Source organism: Poecilia mexicana, unplaced genomic scaffold, assembly GCF_051168715.1.
Source record: "Poecilia mexicana isolate PSO_F unplaced genomic scaffold, ASM5116871v1 scaffold_2, whole genome shotgun sequence".
In the NCBI taxonomy this organism is placed as follows: domain Eukaryota; kingdom Metazoa; phylum Chordata; class Actinopteri; order Cyprinodontiformes; family Poeciliidae; genus Poecilia; species Poecilia mexicana.
Window position 1 is genome coordinate 32,663,030 of NW_028263371.1, and position 16,574 is coordinate 32,679,603.

At 41.6% G+C, this 16,574-nt stretch overlaps 2 protein-coding genes across 3 annotated transcripts; both read right to left on the reverse strand.

Annotated features, from left to right (window-relative positions):
* Positions 1-5,123: 5,123 nt before the first annotated feature.
* On the reverse strand, positions 5,124-10,340 carry mylz3 (myosin, light polypeptide 3, skeletal muscle). Its single transcript, XM_014996430.2, is given in 8 exon segments — positions 5,124-7,556; positions 7,627-7,704; positions 7,780-7,950; positions 8,031-8,174; positions 8,867-8,894; positions 9,115-9,132; positions 9,134-9,188; positions 10,321-10,340. Coding segments are annotated over 8 exon segments (543 nt in total). The 3' UTR covers positions 5,124-7,527.
* A 377-nt stretch (positions 10,341-10,717) lies between these two features.
* On the reverse strand, positions 10,718-15,643 carry lancl1 (LanC antibiotic synthetase component C-like 1 (bacterial)). 2 transcript variants are annotated; one of them, XM_014996428.2, is made up of 9 exons: positions 15,368-15,643; positions 14,981-15,103; positions 14,783-14,900; positions 13,138-13,348; positions 12,753-13,047; positions 12,496-12,678; positions 12,236-12,412; positions 12,037-12,109; positions 10,718-11,589 (listed from the first exon to the last, which is right to left on the reverse strand). In XM_014996428.2, the coding sequence occupies exons 2-9, from the start codon at positions 15,065-15,067 to the stop codon at positions 11,513-11,515; spliced, it is 1,221 nt and encodes a 406-aa protein (XP_014851914.2). In that variant the 5' UTR covers positions 15,068-15,103; positions 15,368-15,643; the 3' UTR covers positions 10,718-11,512. The 2 variants fall into 2 exon arrangements, with proteins under 2 accessions (XP_014851914.2, XP_014851913.2); XM_014996427.2 differs by having other exon boundaries at positions 14,981-15,643.
* Between the last annotated feature and the right edge of the window lie 931 nt (positions 15,644-16,574).

Below are 16,574 nucleotides of genomic sequence, written 5' to 3' on the forward strand. Positions count from 1 at the left end.
AAACATTAAAGAGATTCAAGTGCAAATGCCTGTTTGAACAGTAGTGCGTTCAGCAGGGATTCAAAGACAGACAGAATCAGAGCGTTTTTGAGTGGTAATGTTTATTGTAAATAGAGAAATCATTTGCATAAATTGTACATTTACAGAATAGAGATGCTTTCTGTCCATAAAGGCGCATTCAAAGCGGGCGGCTCGACTGAAGGATGACTGCAGCTGAACTCCCTGCCAGGATGCCCATATGGGTCCCATATGGGTTTGTCCGAGGGTTCCACGGTGGCTCCACATGGGTTTGCCACAGCCCACATGGGCCCTACATGGGCCCTACATGGTGGTGGGCCCACATGGGTTTGCCCATTTAGGGCCCACCTAGGCTGTGGCCCTACATGGGCTAACCCATGTGGGGCCACCGTGGAACCCGCGGACAAACCCAAATGGGACCCATCTGGTCTGCCTTCCCTTTCCCCATATGGGACCCACCTAGGCATGCTGGCAGGGCTGGTACCGGTACCGCACGGCTCCTTCTTTAAGTTTTGCTCAAAGCTCCGGGATGATCAGTCAACATTTCCCAGCAGCTCAGGATAGTCTCTGATCTGCTGTGGAAGGACTCCTGAATCCTTCCACTGGCGATGTTCTCCATCAGATCCAAAGTGCTCCACAATTACGCGGCTCACCTTTATGCAGCTACTTATCATGTATGTACTATGATAAGTAGCTGATGTATATACTATGATATACTATACAAATCTGTATCACCTTAAAAATAATCAAAGCTGTTTGGAGTTAATGCTGATCAAACCCTGTTTTCTTTTTTTTAGTGAGAATGAAATTACCCGCAGATGCATTTCATGCACTTTCGCGCACAAACCAACATTACATCTTTATGAAACAAAAACTGAGGAAAATTATTATTTACATTCAAGTGAGGTTTTCACATACTTTTGTTTATTTTCTTTATTTTGTGTGCTTATAGATTATTGTCTGAGGATAAATGCTGTTCAGTTTCATCGTTTACGCTTAAATAATAAGATATTAAAATCATAAAAAAAACATCGGTTTGATGCTTTCTGGTCTAAATAACTGAATGTAGTCAGACTTCAGTGTATTTAGGTGAGTTTCGACGCTTTGTAGTTTGATATCCACAGAAAAAGTTTGCGTGGCTGCCACACTTTTTCATGCCAGGAAAAAAAAGAAGTTTGCGTATATTTACGCAAAGTTCATTTTTCTACTTTCCAACTTATACGTAAAATATGGGGCCGCAAATCTTTTTATGCGTACGCATGCTTTATACATAAGGCCCCAGATGACGTTCAGCCACTGAAAATAACTTTTCTCATTGGTTTTAAGAGCATGAAAAAAGAGGTAACCACTGCTTAAAGAAGAAAAAACTCTGAAAAATGCCATCATTACTTCCGGCTTTCAGATAACGACTTGTATTTTTAAAGCTGAACCGAGCCATTTTTAGCAACAGGTGAAAAATGCTTTACCAGAGAAATAACTATTTCTCTCTTTAGAAATAGTCATTTCAGCTAACGCCACCTAGTGTTAACTTTGTAGTATGTATCACTTCAAACCATCGCTATGTTAAGAATATAGTGACCTATATTAGAATAATTTGATAGTTTTGTGTTTTTATTGTCTGTCAGCAGAAAATCACCATAATTAAGAGGAAAAAAAGGTTTTAAAACATCCGTCTTTGTCTGTTTAATCTATACAATAAGTTTCACCTAGTGATGGAACAATTACTGAAATAAATGAACTTTTCAATAATATTCTAAGGTGAATCACGGCAACATCATCATTGGAGCATGGCATGAATGATCTTTGGCTGAAAATGATAAAAATGTGAAATTTTCAAAATTTGATAAATATTGATATAATGAAAAAAAATGCAGAGTTTAGCCATTTTTGTTTTCTATTTTGTTTCCACAAAAGAATGAGACAAACAGTACCACTAATATTTTAGATCTATTTTCTGAGTATTAGATTGGAAACCTTGTGCTTATTCAAAATATTCTGTCCATACTTTTTCCCATCCTACTTTTGCAAACTTTTTTGTTTTGTTTTTCTCCCTTACCTAAAAGTAAAAAGGTGCTTCTTGCAAAAATAAATTAAATATGTAAAAAAAATTCATAAAAAATGACAAGTTATGTATTATTTGTGGCTCTAAACAAGTTTTATTGAACTAAACGGAGCTCAAAAATGGCTCTTTGGAGTGTATGGCTGCAGACGCCTGCTGTAGCTTTAATTTTGAAATGAAATGAAATGAAATGAAATTTTATTCGAACATGATACAAATATAAAAATAAAATAGTGCACAGTAACAAGAAGTGCATAAGAAAGAAGAGAAAATACAGATTTTTTTGTTTCAGTTAACATATCATGCTCAAAATGGGGTAGGAAGAAGTGAGAACTTATAAACTCCTACCCCCTAAACACTTGAAACTTTAGAGTCCTACTGTCATTAAAAAAATCAAAATCAAAGTGGCAGTCAGAAGTAACAGTTACTAATATTTACCTATACATTTTCCCATTTTATGCTGGTTTGTCTTTCTAAACCCTTACACCAAGTTATCTGCAATACACACCTTATTGCTTTCTGTCACCCATATGTGTATCTATTGAAAATTACCTCTTTGTACTTTCTTTTGAATTGTGTTAAACTATTGCTTTGTTTTAAATCTTCATGTAACTTGTTCCATAACTTTACACCTTTAATTGAAATACAGAAGCTTTTTCTTGTTGTTCTAAAATTGCGGATCTTGAAGTTTGAGTGACCCCTTAAGTTATACCCCCCTTCTCTTTCAGAAAACGTGCTCTGTATGTGCTCAGGTAACAACTTTTTAGATACTTTGAACATAAACTGAGCCATTTTAAATTCTACAAGCTCGTCAAATTTGAGAATTCTGGATTTTATGAAGAGTGGGTTTGTATGCTCATAATAACCGACATTATGGATGATTCTAATGGCTCGTTTCTGTAGGACGGTTACCGGATGTAAAGAGCTCTTGTAATTAACTCCCCACACTTCACAGCAATATGATAGATATGGTAAAATCAGAGAGTTATATAGAATATGAAGTGATTTAGCATTCAATACATGTCTAGCTCTAGCCAATATGGATATACTTCTACTGAGTTTACTCTGTAAATGTTTAATATGAGGTTTCCAACTGATTTTGTCATCTATTATTAGACCGAGGAACTTATTAGCAAAAACCCTTTGTAGAGTTACGTCCTCTATTTGAACTTGGATTTCAGTATTTTTATAACAGTTCCCAAAGACCATGATTTTCGTCTTGTCCAAATTTAGGGATAATTTGTTATGGTCAAACCATATCTTTAACTTACTAATCTCTGAAGTGACTGTTGAGAGAAGATGCTCTAAATTGTCGCCAGAGGCTAGAATATTTGTGTCATCAGCGAATAAGATAAATTTTAATACATTGGACACTTTACTGATATCATTTATATAAAGATTAAATAAAATTGGTCCCAATACTGATCCTTGTGGTACTCCACAGACAGTCTCCTGCCAATCAGATTCCACATCTCCCAATTTCACAAATTGTTTCCGGCTCTTTAAATAACTCCTCATCCAGTCAGAAACTACTCCCCTAATTCCATAGCGTTCTAATTTTTTAAGTAAGATTTCATGATTTATTGTATCAAAAGCTTTCTTTAGATCTATAAATATCCCTACTGCCAGTTTCTTACTATCTGTTGCGTTGGTTATTTCTTCTATTAAGTCAGTTACGGCCAGCGATGTTGACCGGTTTGCTCTGAATCCATATTGACTGCTAATAAGTAGCGAATGTTTTTCTATGAATTGTTCCAGTCTTTTCTTAAAGAGTTTTTCCAGGATTTTAGAAAATTGTGGGAGAAGAGAGACAGGCCTGTAGTTAGTGAAGAGGTGTTTGTTGCCAGTTTTATACATTGGTTTGACCTTAGCTATTTTCATTTTGTTGGGAAATGATCCTGTTTGAAATGATAAATTGCAAATATAAGTTAGTGGTTTAGAGATTCCTTTAATTACTATTTTAATAGTTTTCATGTCCAGATCATCACAGTCAGTGGAAGTCTTATTTTTACAGTTATTCACAATGTTTATGATTTCTTCTTCTAGTACAGGGTTGAGATATAAGGAGCTGGGATTATTCTCAATTAGATATTGCTGAGTTGCAGTTTTTGTAGTCGGTATTTTTTCTGCTAATTGAGGTCCTATATTAACAAAAAATCTATTGAAATTATTGACGACACTTTTCAAATCAGTAATATTCTGTTCATTATCTATAAAATAGTCTGGATAGTTGTTATTGTTAGATTTTCTAATAACTCTATTTAAAATATTCCATGTTTCCTTAATGTTGTTTTTATTCCTATCCAGTAATTTATGATAATAGTCCTTTTTACATGTTTTTATAATATTAGTTAACTTATTTTTATATTTCTTATATTTGTTTTCTGATTCAGACGTTCTATGTTTTAGAAATTCTCTATAAAGTTTGTTTTTCTTTTTACATGCCTTTTGTATTCCTTTTGTGATCCACTGTTCATTTTTTTGATTGCTTTTCCTGTTATATTGTTTGATTGGGCAGTGCTTGTTATATAATATTTTAAATGTTTTTAAAAATTCTTCATATGCTAAATTCACATCATTCATTTTATATATTAATCTCCAATCGTAGGCCAACAACTCAGCTTGTAGAGCTTTTAGTGTCTCTTCAGACGTAACCCGTCTGTAATGCGTCTCTATTTTTTGATCGTCTGTTTTGCACTTACAGTCGTAGACTATGAACACTGGTAAGTGATCAGTTATGTCATTCATTAATATTCCACTAGTTAAATTATTTTCCAGCACATTTGTAAAAATATTATCAATTAAGGTAGCGCAGTGCGATGTAATGCGACTGGGCCTGGTGATTTTAGGATACAGGCTTAAACTGAACATGGTGTTAATAAATTCTTCAGTCATTCTATGTTTATTTGGATTGAGAAGGTCAATATTGAAATCCCCACAGAAAAATGTTATTTTTTGATTAATTGTTATAAATTTTTCTTCTATCCAGTTGTTGAGTACTTCAATGTTTGATCCAGGGGCTCTATAAATGCAACTCACTAAGACATTTTTCCTTTTTTCCACGAGTATTTCTATAGTCACACATTCAAACATGTTGTCCATCACAGTTGACATTGTTTCGATCAACTTATAATTAATCTTCTTGTCAACATATAAAGCTACTCCCCCTCCATTTTTGTTTTCTCTGTTCTTACAAACCATTTCATAACCATTTATTTCAAAATCTATGCCCTTATCACTATTGAGCCAAGTTTCTGATAAGGCAATAACATTGAAGGTCTGTGAAAGTTGTTGGAGGTATTGTTTGATGCTGTCAAAATTTGCATAAAGGCTTCTGCTATTAAAGTGAATTATTGACAGCTTTTGATCCGTTTTAATGCTGTTGTTGAACTGATCATCGCTGTAATAGTGACAACTATCATTGCTGACATTATAGAAGTTGTTATCAGGATCAATGTCAGTTTCAATATCTTGCTGATGATAGTTTCTGTGTTGGAATACTGGTAGCTCTATATCCTCATAGGCCGTGATCTGTTTCATGTTTCTCTTTCAGAAGTGAACGTCAGCTATGTCTGGCTGTCTGTCATACATTGTTGGATAATTTAGGGGTACTAGTACGTGGATGGGTGATCAACTTATCATAACGTAGGTAAGCGATGTCCCCTCTTTGACGTGCTGCTTTTAAGTCCGGCATTAGTTCCGCCCTCCTTTTCCTTACTGCATCCGTGAAGTCTTCGTTAATGAAAATCTTAGATCCCTTAAGTGCCTTGGTGCTCTGCAGAATAGTTGATCTGTCCTTGTATCGTAAAAATTTGACAACAATGGGCCTGGGTCTGTCTCCTCTATGTTTACCGGTGCGGTGAGCTCTCTCAATATCAACCTTATGTTGAAAGTTTAGCTTTTCATTTAAAATAGTTTTCACTTTCTCCTCAGTCTCAGCCCAAGTCTCATTTGGTGATTCAGTAATTCCATCAAAAACCAGATTGTTTCTCCTTGATTGCCCCTCAAGGTACTCCATTTTATCAGTGATAGTCATCATACCCTCACATACTTTAAATATGTCTGACTGCACCGTGTCACTTCGGTTCTTGTGCTTAGCACTTTCTACTTTAATGTCGTCAATATCTTTCTGTGTAAATTGCAGGCTGGTTTTAATGTCCTGTAGTTCTCGTGTCATTGCGTCCATTCTGGTGTTAGTAGTGTCCACAATGATTTTAACAAAACCCTTAAAATTGTCTTGTTGTTGTTGGAGTAACTCCATATACATTTGCTTTTGCTGGCTCAGCAACTCTTTGACTTGCGTGAGTGATACATAGTCCTCATCTTGTCTCCCGTCGGTCTTGGATCCTTTTGGAGGCATTATTTCGCTTCTTTTTGCCTGTCGCTTCCTTAAGGCTCCTACTCAGCAGTTGGAGGCCACTGCGCTGTCTCTCTCGGCTTGCTGTCAATCCAACGTATCGTTTTCCACTGGTTTTGTCCTCTGTTAGGTCGGTTAACTGCCGGACGTTGGCCTCGTCCCGGTTAGCAGCCGCGATGTTAGCAAGCTAGCCGCAGCAAGCTAGCCGCACTGTCGCTCTGTGAACACAGACACCCTGGGCCAGACGCGTTGTCCAAGCACAGCCGATCTCTCGCTGTTCAGCTGACTGTGGTGGATTTTCAACATTTAGATCAACAGAATGAGTCTGGCCAAGGTTCTGACTCATTTAAAGAATGAGTCAGAAAAACCTTGGGATGCTACTGAATATTTTACATATTTAAGGTATATTTATTACAAATTTTAAGGCATAAAATCAATCTATTCTTAATTATACTACAGGGTTAAATCATGTAGAGGTCCTAATATGTAATATTTCACAAGATTAAGTAAAATTATATGTGAGATTTGACTTGAAATCAACAGATATAGTTTAGAGAAACCTCTAGCTGTGAATTAGAGCAATGAAAGATCAAGGATCAGCCCAGGTGGGATGTACAGTGGAAAAGTTTATTCTGAAGTGACTCAGTGAAAATAAATACAACTTTTCAGGGAGGCGGGAACTTCTGGCGGTCTGACCTCATCGTTTCTCCAGCACCTTTGGCATTGCTGGGCCAGTGATTATGGGACTGAATGAGGTGGCGGTGGGAAGGGAGGGATCTACCCTCACTTGGTGAGCGGTCACCCCTTCTCCCCCGTTCCTCACCCCATGTGGCGAGAGGCGACGCGCCCCGGGGGGAGAGCAGAGGCCGAGTGATGGGGTCTACAAGGAAGAGGCGATGTCCTGAGAGAGCAGGTTTTGAGACGAAGTGGAAAGGAAAACAAAATAAACAATAAGATGGGTTTTCTTCAACATCCCTTGTACATAGTCCTTGTCTTTCCTTGGTTGGTCTTTGAAACAGCGTTGATGTCCTGAACGCTGTTGGGCAGTCTGTAGGCAAGCTACAGCTTCTTCAGCACTCCTGCTGCCGGCCTCTTACACAGACAAGATGTGCTTGACGAAAGCTAAAGGAGGAAGTTCAGATTATTAGCATCCTGTCACAATAAAACCAAACCTGGAAGACAGATGACTTACCCTCATAGTGTATGGTGCCGTTCTCGTCTTCCTGCCCGGCCATGAGGGAATCAATCTCAGTCTCATTCATCTTCTCTCCTGTGGAAACACAAGGATCCATGTCAGCGTCTACATTTCTACTGCGCTAAGCAAACTGTACGTGTCTAAATTTACCCAGAGTGGACAGCACGATGCGCAGCTCAGCACCCATGACGGTTCCGTTGCCCTCCTTGTCAAAGACACGCAGACCCTCAACGTAGTCGTCGTAGGTTCCCTTTGGAAGGGCATCAACCTCCTTCAGCATGGGCAGGAAAGCGTCGAAGTTCAGCCTCTTGTTGGCCATGTCTGTTGGTTCACATTGCACTTGTCTTAGGGAGACACAAGACAACAGCTGCCACTTCTCTAGAAGACATCTGGCCTCTTACCTTCGGCACTGGGGTTGCCAAGGATCTTGGTAACGTCCTTGTTGGTGGGATTCTGGCCCAGAGCGCGCATGATGTCGGCCACCTGGTTGTAGGCCACCTGGCTGTCACCAATTCTGTCAAAGAGACCAAAAGCCTCCTTGAAGTCTGGGGAAAGGCAAGAAAAACCTTTGAGTTAAACGTTTGTCGTTGGGTTTTCTATGACTACAACATTCTTGTAGATGACAGCTGTGTGAAACCAGCCTGGATTGAGAGATTAGAGACTCTGAGCTGCATGCTTTCACCATTGTTCACAGCTAATTGGACGTGACAGCTGTATCTAAGCAGAGAAGAGAAAACTGGGGGCCAAATGAAGCTTTGTCATCTCTACCAAGCCCATCAGGAACTCAAAGTGACCTTTTTGAGAGATTTATGCCCGCCTAGTGGCAACAGCTGTACTTCCCCACCCCGACCCCTCCTCATTCCTGCTTGCTGCTTGGAGCAAACTGATACACCCTGACAGAGACACCAAGGCCATATAGAGACTTGGGTTGAGAATGCTGACTGAGGCATTACAAACGCCTCCTTGGTACAGGACTAAAACACCCTGGACACTGAACAAAGCCTGCCTGGACACATCTTTCAACAGGGGACCACAAGGACAGGATCTTGACCTTTGACTTGGGGATTAACAAGTATAAGACACTGCTAGGTCGTCTTAGAATAGATAACCAAAGACAAGACGGTGGAATCTTCTACAGCTGACTCTGCCACTCCTTGGGGCGGTAATGTGAAAATCTCAATGAAATGACCAGATAACAGGAAGGTACTTTGAAGCTAAGGAGATCTTCTGGACTTACCCTCAATCTGGTCCGGTGTGAACTCCGTCTGTCGTATAAAAACACACAAAAACAAACATATGAGAAACAAAATAAAGCAATTTCATTCCAAATAAAGCTAAAGGTGATGGATTTCTTGACTGAGTATTTCTTAAATCCCTGATAACCAGATTCATTTTTTCATTCTTTTACAAACTTTTGAGAGAGTAAATCCAGACCAAGAAACTCCATCGCCCCCCTATTGAAAATGGCCAGAATCACCAACACACCATTTTGGAGAGTAGGAGCACGGAGGAGCGGAAAGGAAGGAGAAGAGAAGCTGAAGTCCCGAGACAGAGTGGTCCTGAGCCATGGTCAAAGCCCCCTTATTTATGTTCGGCATGTGATGTCACGCAGCTCCTGGTGAGGGAGGAGGGATCGGATGACACGTTGGGACATCTTTAACTTTCTTAGGGAAAGCAGAGCCGTCTCCCCTCAGAGCCTTTAGAAGGGGAAGGGCTATTTTTAGATCCTGAGATTGGCTTTATGATTATCTATTTATTGGGAAAGGGTTAAATGATGAAACTTCTGGTTGGAAGAGATGTTTCTGGAAGATGCTCGATACAGGGAGGAGGCAACCGACTCAGCGGCTGACTCCAGACGGGTCGCTGACCCGTTCAGCTCGGTTACTAGGTGGTATTTTTAAATCAGACAGAACTCTCCTCCTCATATGGTGAAATGACGGCAGGGGGAAAAGCTGCCGAAACGTTGGCTGCTCTCCGGCAGGTATGGAGCTGCTGAACCTGGCAGCTAGACTGGAGCCAAACTGGAGCTAAACTGTAGCATCCTCTGTGTACCCGCAGAGTAAAACCCAACAGTCATCCAGAGAATAACATGTTTTCACTAGGTTTTAATAAACAGGCAGAGAACCTGATGTCCAGAGGGAACATTAATGTTCTACAACACTGAAATGACCTTTGACCTTCCCATTCCTAATTGAGGTCTGCGGGAGAACAATAATTTACCATACTTGCACTCAGAGATACTAATCATTGCTTTTCAAATCTTGTTAGATTCTCACCTGGACTTTGACTAGGCCAAGGGCATCCAACCTTTACAATTCTAAAACCTAGATATTTTTTTCTCAGTCTGGCTTATTCACATTTGTTCACATTACATGAATGTTAAATGACCCTTAAAAAAAAAAAGACAACCAGTTTTTTGGTTCTTTTAAGATCAACCACAGCTTAATGCTGCTGCCTCTGTGAGTTGGTTTGTTACAAACGTCAAAAGATTTCTAGATTGAAATAAGTTCATCCCACCTGGGCTGTTGGTTTCTGCAGCTCCTCCAGAGACACCAGGAGACTCCCCTCTGGTTAAACCCTTCAGGAGGACAGCCAGGATGTGTCTCAGGGTATTTGGAGATTATGTTCTTTAACTTGCATCTAAAAATGCAGGAACAATAGTTTCCTAGGAAACCCCAAACTACTCTGAACCTCATCTGAGCTACTGACATGTTGATCACTCGTCAGTTCTATGAAAAAGTTTAGATTTTATGAGAAAGTCTGACTGAATGGAGATCCTAACATCCTGTTGACTGAGAGGGCTCAATATTCTCCATGTTTTCTGTGGCTTTTCCCAAAACAGCATGAGGCTTTTGTGTTTTAATATCTAATCTCTGTGATAATAGTTGAATTTTTTTTGGTGGGAATTTAAGAATAAACTAACATTTATTGGAAACCTGGATCTGATCTACAACAACTAAATGTTTGATGAACAATCAGTGATCATACTTATCCACACAGAAAAATCCTTATTTTCAGTTACTAAAAACGTGTCACTGTAAAGCAGAATCTGCATGAATATTTAAGCAAACAGCTGATTTCACTGGAATTAATGATGTAAACTTTATTGATTCTTTCAACCACATGGAATCAGACACATTTCATCTCAGTTCATATTTACAAATATTTCCTGACACTGTAACGGAGCGGCTGGCGTCCAGCAGGAAGACGAATGTTGGAGGACATTGGTAGGAGCAGCAGGCGCGTCCTACGGGCCACAGATGAACTCTATTTTTACCTGCAGTCCTGCAGGACGTGTTGGGTTTCTACAGCCTCTGCTGCAGTAACTGCATTTCTGCTGCATGGCGGAACCACAAAACAGACGGGTTCCTGGAGAACAAACTCAACTTTTTGAAACAAATATCCAATCAAAGTGGATTAAAAAGCTCCCAGGTTATTTGAATCATATTTAATTTTCCCTTTATGAGCTTTAATATTAAATCTGACACATTACTGTGTTTGTTTTCTGGTTTATTAAACCGATCTGGCTGTGAAATAAACCTCTAATGTTGGGACCAGGTGTCAACTTTAACACGTTCCCCTATTGACTCTCTGCTGCCACCTGGTGGACTCTCATCGCTAATACTGCAACTACAGAAAACTTTGCTGCTATATAAGTAGAGCCTTTAAAGTGTTATTACAATTCGGTAAAACAAAAATATACAGCTTATATTTTAAAATCCAGACTTTAGAACATTTGGAAACTAAATTCTTTCCTTTTTGCCTTCTGGTAACTGAAAAACAAGAATGGTCTGCGTAGCGCCACATTGTGCTGCGGGACAAAAGACGATGTGTCAAAAACAAGGCCTGTCAGCAGGCCATGTTTCTGCACAGGAGTGGGGGGTTAGACCTCAAAAGCTGGAAACCTGGCCTTCATTGGCTGCAGAAGGTCTGCCAGGAAATAGATGGTGCCCGCCATGCCTGCAACCAGAAGGGAACATGTTCTAATTCTAAGACCAAAAGTCAAACAGAAGACTGACAGGAAAAAATCCAACTCCTATGAAAATGTGGTGGAAATGTTTAACCTGAATGTTTTGCAGTTGACTTCAAATGCCTCTGTAAATTTCACCAAAAAGACTTGCAAGAAATGTAAGAAAGAAAGGAGCAGAAAACGGCAAAAACCTGCAAAACTCCTATAGAGTTCATTGAAAATGTCACCAAATTCAAAAATCTCACACATAAAGTATTAGAAATGGTTCAAAACAATGTTTACAAAGTTAAACTGTACAGTTACAGCAGCTTATGAGCTACAATTGGTAAAAAGCTAAGGCTAGCTGAAATACTAATAGCATCTAGACCAGCACTAACATATGGACCTACAGTAACATATTCTATGCACCATTCACACTAATTTTTTGCGGTTCGTACCTTCGAACAGAGAGAAGGGGGTGTCTGGCGTCCGGCAGCCATGGTGACCGTAGTTCATGCACCAATCTGCAAACTGCAGACACATTTCAATCAGAGGGCTGAGAGTGGCCGCTGTGAGCCTGACTGCTGCAGCTGCTTTGAACCAAACTTAACGTCCACGTCAAAGTCAGAGCAGAAGAAGTGGACATGGTGTGCTCACCATGCAGGCCCTGTAGAGGTGTTTGGGGTCCTGCGTCAGCCGGTAGAGGCCCAGGAAGGTGTAGGCGTTGCCGGCGGCGCCGTGGCAGAGGCCGTAGCCTTTCTTCAGCAGCCCCCAGCGCCACACCACCTCCCCGCACTGCAGCGCCTCCTCCAGGTACCGTGGGTTCCCCAGCACCTGCAGCAGTAGAACACCACCACTAGAGGGCACGTGCAAAAACAGAACACCACCACTAGAGGGCGCATGCAGGGTGAACTGACCTTGTAGGCCTGCAGCAGCATATAGACTACCCCAGGGGCGCCGTGGCACCAGTGCACCAGCTGGTCCCGGTCGTCCCCGATGCAGGGTGGGTAGTTCCCGGACGGGAAGCGCAGGCGGCAGACGTGCTCCACGCTGGGCTGCACCAGCTGCAGGACCTGCTCCTCTGTCGAGACGAAGCCCGGCTGGACCAGAACACATCGTAAGAACCACAGCAGCGGTGACAGCATCATGGTGAGGGCCTGGACCTGTGTCCCACCTGCAGGAGGAAGTAGTAGATGCCGGCGAGGCCGTGGGCGGCACCCACGTACTGCTCCTGGTACCACTCGTACATTAGCGGGCTCTGGTTCTGGAGGCGGAGTTTCCTACTGAGCTGCTGGCCCGACACCAGAACTGCCTCGCTGACCTGCTGGATGCAGTGCAGTGGGACCCGGTCTGGACCCAGCTGCTGGTTCAGGAACACCAGGGAGGAGAGGAAGCCCACCCGGCCGTACAGCAGCTCGTCCGGCAGCCCACCGGACCTGCTCAGAACCGCCTGCTGGTACCGCAGCAGCCTGGAGGCAGAGCAGCAGAACCACAGCGGTCAGACCACTGACCGCTGCGGTCCAGATCTGGGTCCAGTCCTGGTTCCAGCCAGTCCCAACCTGCTGATGCAGTCCTCGGCCTCTTGTGCCCTCTGCAGACGTGAATAGACTACAGCAGCTACGGCCAGCGGCCCAGTGTCTCCACACAGGAAGGTGACATCATGGCGACGGGTGAGGTGCTTCAGGCTGCGGGTGACATAGTCCAGCGCCCTCTGCAAGAAGGAGGCTTCTTTGAAGACGCTGTGGAGGTGCAGGTAGAGCAGAGCGATGCCTGCAGGGAAACAGACAGCAAACAACACTAGCCTCTGCTAGCTCATCTGAAGGTACAGCTGGGATAGTCCAGACATGCTGGACAGAAACATGACTGTTTCTGTAACATTTTCTGATTAGCTTACTGCAGGGGAAACAATAATAATAAAATGATCACAGTAGGGCTGTTGTAAACGAATATTTTAGTAATCGAGTAATCTATCGATTATTCTTACAATTAATCGAGTAATCGGATAAAAAAAATTATAAAATGAAATATTGGTAAATCTGGCATAATACCGGTGTTACTATCAGATATCAATATCAGTCCAATTTTCCATATTTGAGCATCCCTAACAGTTGCTTTTTTGTAGTTTAGAAAACTAACCTGTAACAATAATAGCTCACTTTCTAAGTTAACCAGAAGAAAAGTTATAAAAAAATCTGAAATTATATCGAATTTAATAACAAAGAGGCAGACTCACAAATATGCTTATAAAAAATGTCTACAATCCAGCTTTTAGTTTATGTATTCATCTTCAGTGAGTTTAATAGATTAATTAAACTCACCTTGCCACCTAACCTGTCACGCTTTGGGTTTGAAAATACGGGAAATGCCGCCTGGAGTGGGAGGAGAGGGCGAATGAACGAACGTAAGATGGGGTGGAGGGGAGGAAATAGAACAGCGGACTGACGAACCGTTAGACCGGGGGACGAACACGGGGGGAAGCAATACGGGATATTTAGACACCTTCACTGGTCACACTCAGAAACTCATCTACCAGCCATGTACGATGCGCTCCGCCACCCGTTTCTTCAGACCGGGATATGAAATTTATTGTGCGGTTCGTCGGTAAAGCTACATTTACACGGTAAGCATCAGCTACTCAGCCGCCCGCCCTGTTCAGGCTATCCGCTCACCTCAGCGCTCTTCCCGCCGTTCGCTTTCAACCAGCAGCCCCGGAGGAGAAATGCTGCCGTACTCCAGGCATTCCCCCAGTCATTTTAAGGATGCTTATTGGTTCCCCAAAAACGATAAAAAGTCGGGCATTATCATCAATCAATAAAATCCCGGGCCAATCTTGAAGATTGGACTTTATGCCGCTGAGACTTAGCTTTTGTCAACAACTCAGAGGCGGAAGTGAGAGCTCCGCGCAACGCAAATGAAGTCCCGGCCGGAACACAGTGCGCTAACTAATAAAACATAAATTAACGAAGTTTCGAGGCAGGTAAATTTTCCTCGAGGAATTTTAGTAATCGAGGTACTCGAATCATTCGAGGAATCGTTTCAGCCCTAGATCACAGCATGATGCTGCCACTAGTAATGAAATAGTCCCACAGCATTATGCTGATACTACCATGCTGGACAGTTGCAGAACCGATCACAATGCGCTGTGTTTCCTATATTCTTGGAGCTTCTGTCATCACCAGTGTCACTGATGGCTCCGCCCCTCACCTGCCCAGCCTGTGTAAGCGGTGCAGTCTCTAGGATCAGCAGACTTCAGTCCATTCTCCATGACAGCCAGCAGCTCGCTGACCTTGCTGCTCAGCCTCTGGGCAAACGACGGAGTGAGCTGGAGGAGAAAAGAAAGATTTAAACAGTGATCAGCAAACCAAAGCTCGCATGTACCCCCCGCATCCCTCTGCGGTTTACCTTTCCCTCAGAGTCAAACAGTGCTTGAGTGGAAGCTGGGTTCCCATCATAGTCATGATAAGGATTCTTCAAAGCTCGTGTTTCCATTTTCACTATCGGTATAACAGCCGGAAGCTTTTATATCTACATCGAACAAAGAAGAATAAAAAATGAACACGGTGTCTTAAATACTCAACATGTGAAGCCACAGAAACACCGCCTGGTTTCTGAGCAGAGCTACACGCCCACACCATCCATGCTAGCGAAGCTGCTACTACTTAGCTTAGCTACGGAGCTAATGCTAGCCGTTAGCGTCAAGTGGCGCAGGAAATACTGTAAGACTGTAATAAAATGAGCCAATACTCTGATATTAAATGTAAATAAAAAGAAAGTATAGAATTTATTCACATAAGAAGCCACCCCACTGCAAGTGCTGCAGTGTTGCTGCAGTGTTGCTCTGTGTTGTGATGTAGCTTCTGAGATGCTAACTCGCTACTGCCAACTACTGCAGAAGAAGAAGTACTGCAGTTAACAAATCTGACTACAACAAACCATCAAAACACGGGTCATGCGGTGCCCAGACAGAGGTGGGTAGAGAACCCAGAAATTGTACTTAAGTAAGAGTAGCACCACTTCAACATATTTTTACTCAAGCAAAAAAAAAAAAAAAAAAGTTGCTATCCAGGAAGTTACTCGAGTAAAAAAAAGCATACAGTCCAAAAATACAAAGTTAAGTGGAAATTTTGGTATTTTAAGAACCAAAATGACAATAATTCATATAAGTAACAAAAATAACAACATTACACAAAAGATTTCCAAATCAGTTTCTTTCAAAATAAAACTTATAAAACTAACAAACACTTCAAGTGTAGAAGAGTCTGACAAAATAATGGATTTACTTGTGATACAAGAAAATTAAGCTAAATGCATTAATTCCATGTTCACTTTCTCTTATAGTTATTTATTGGAATCATATAATTACATTTATGCTGAACTTCAAATAATAAACTATGTTGGAACACAGATAAACACATAGAAATGACATGATGAAGACCCTACCAGGCTGGTTTACTGGCAGATGACAAGTTCTGTTGCCATGGAGATTCAGGGCTGCTGCTGATTGGTGACAAGCTACTGTTCTTATACAATCTGGAAAACCCTGGAATTTAATAGCAGCATTTTCAAGGTTTGGAAAGAGACAGATATAAAGGTTGGAACAAAGAACAGCGATGCAGACTTTGCTTATTTTCTGATATCAACACCTTAACCAGGCCTTGGACTGTCTGTGACTTCTTCTCTAGTGTCTTAATCCGGAACCGTTTGTTGTGCTTCAATGCCTCCCAGTCTTGATGACTCGGGTGACCTTGCCTTTCAAAATCGCAAATGAAGCCGACAATTAGATGGTTCTATCATCATCATCATCATCATCATCATCATCATCATCGCCTTGTGTTTTCCTGTTTACCTGTCTGTCGCTTTATGTCTGCGTTGGCGCCATTATTTCCACATCAGCTGTCCGGGGTGGAGGGTTGAAGGTCGGACTTGGACTGCAACGTGTTTCCTTCAGGGAAGGGATGGAAATGAGGCTGAAAGAGCAGGAAGATTCAGAGGAAGA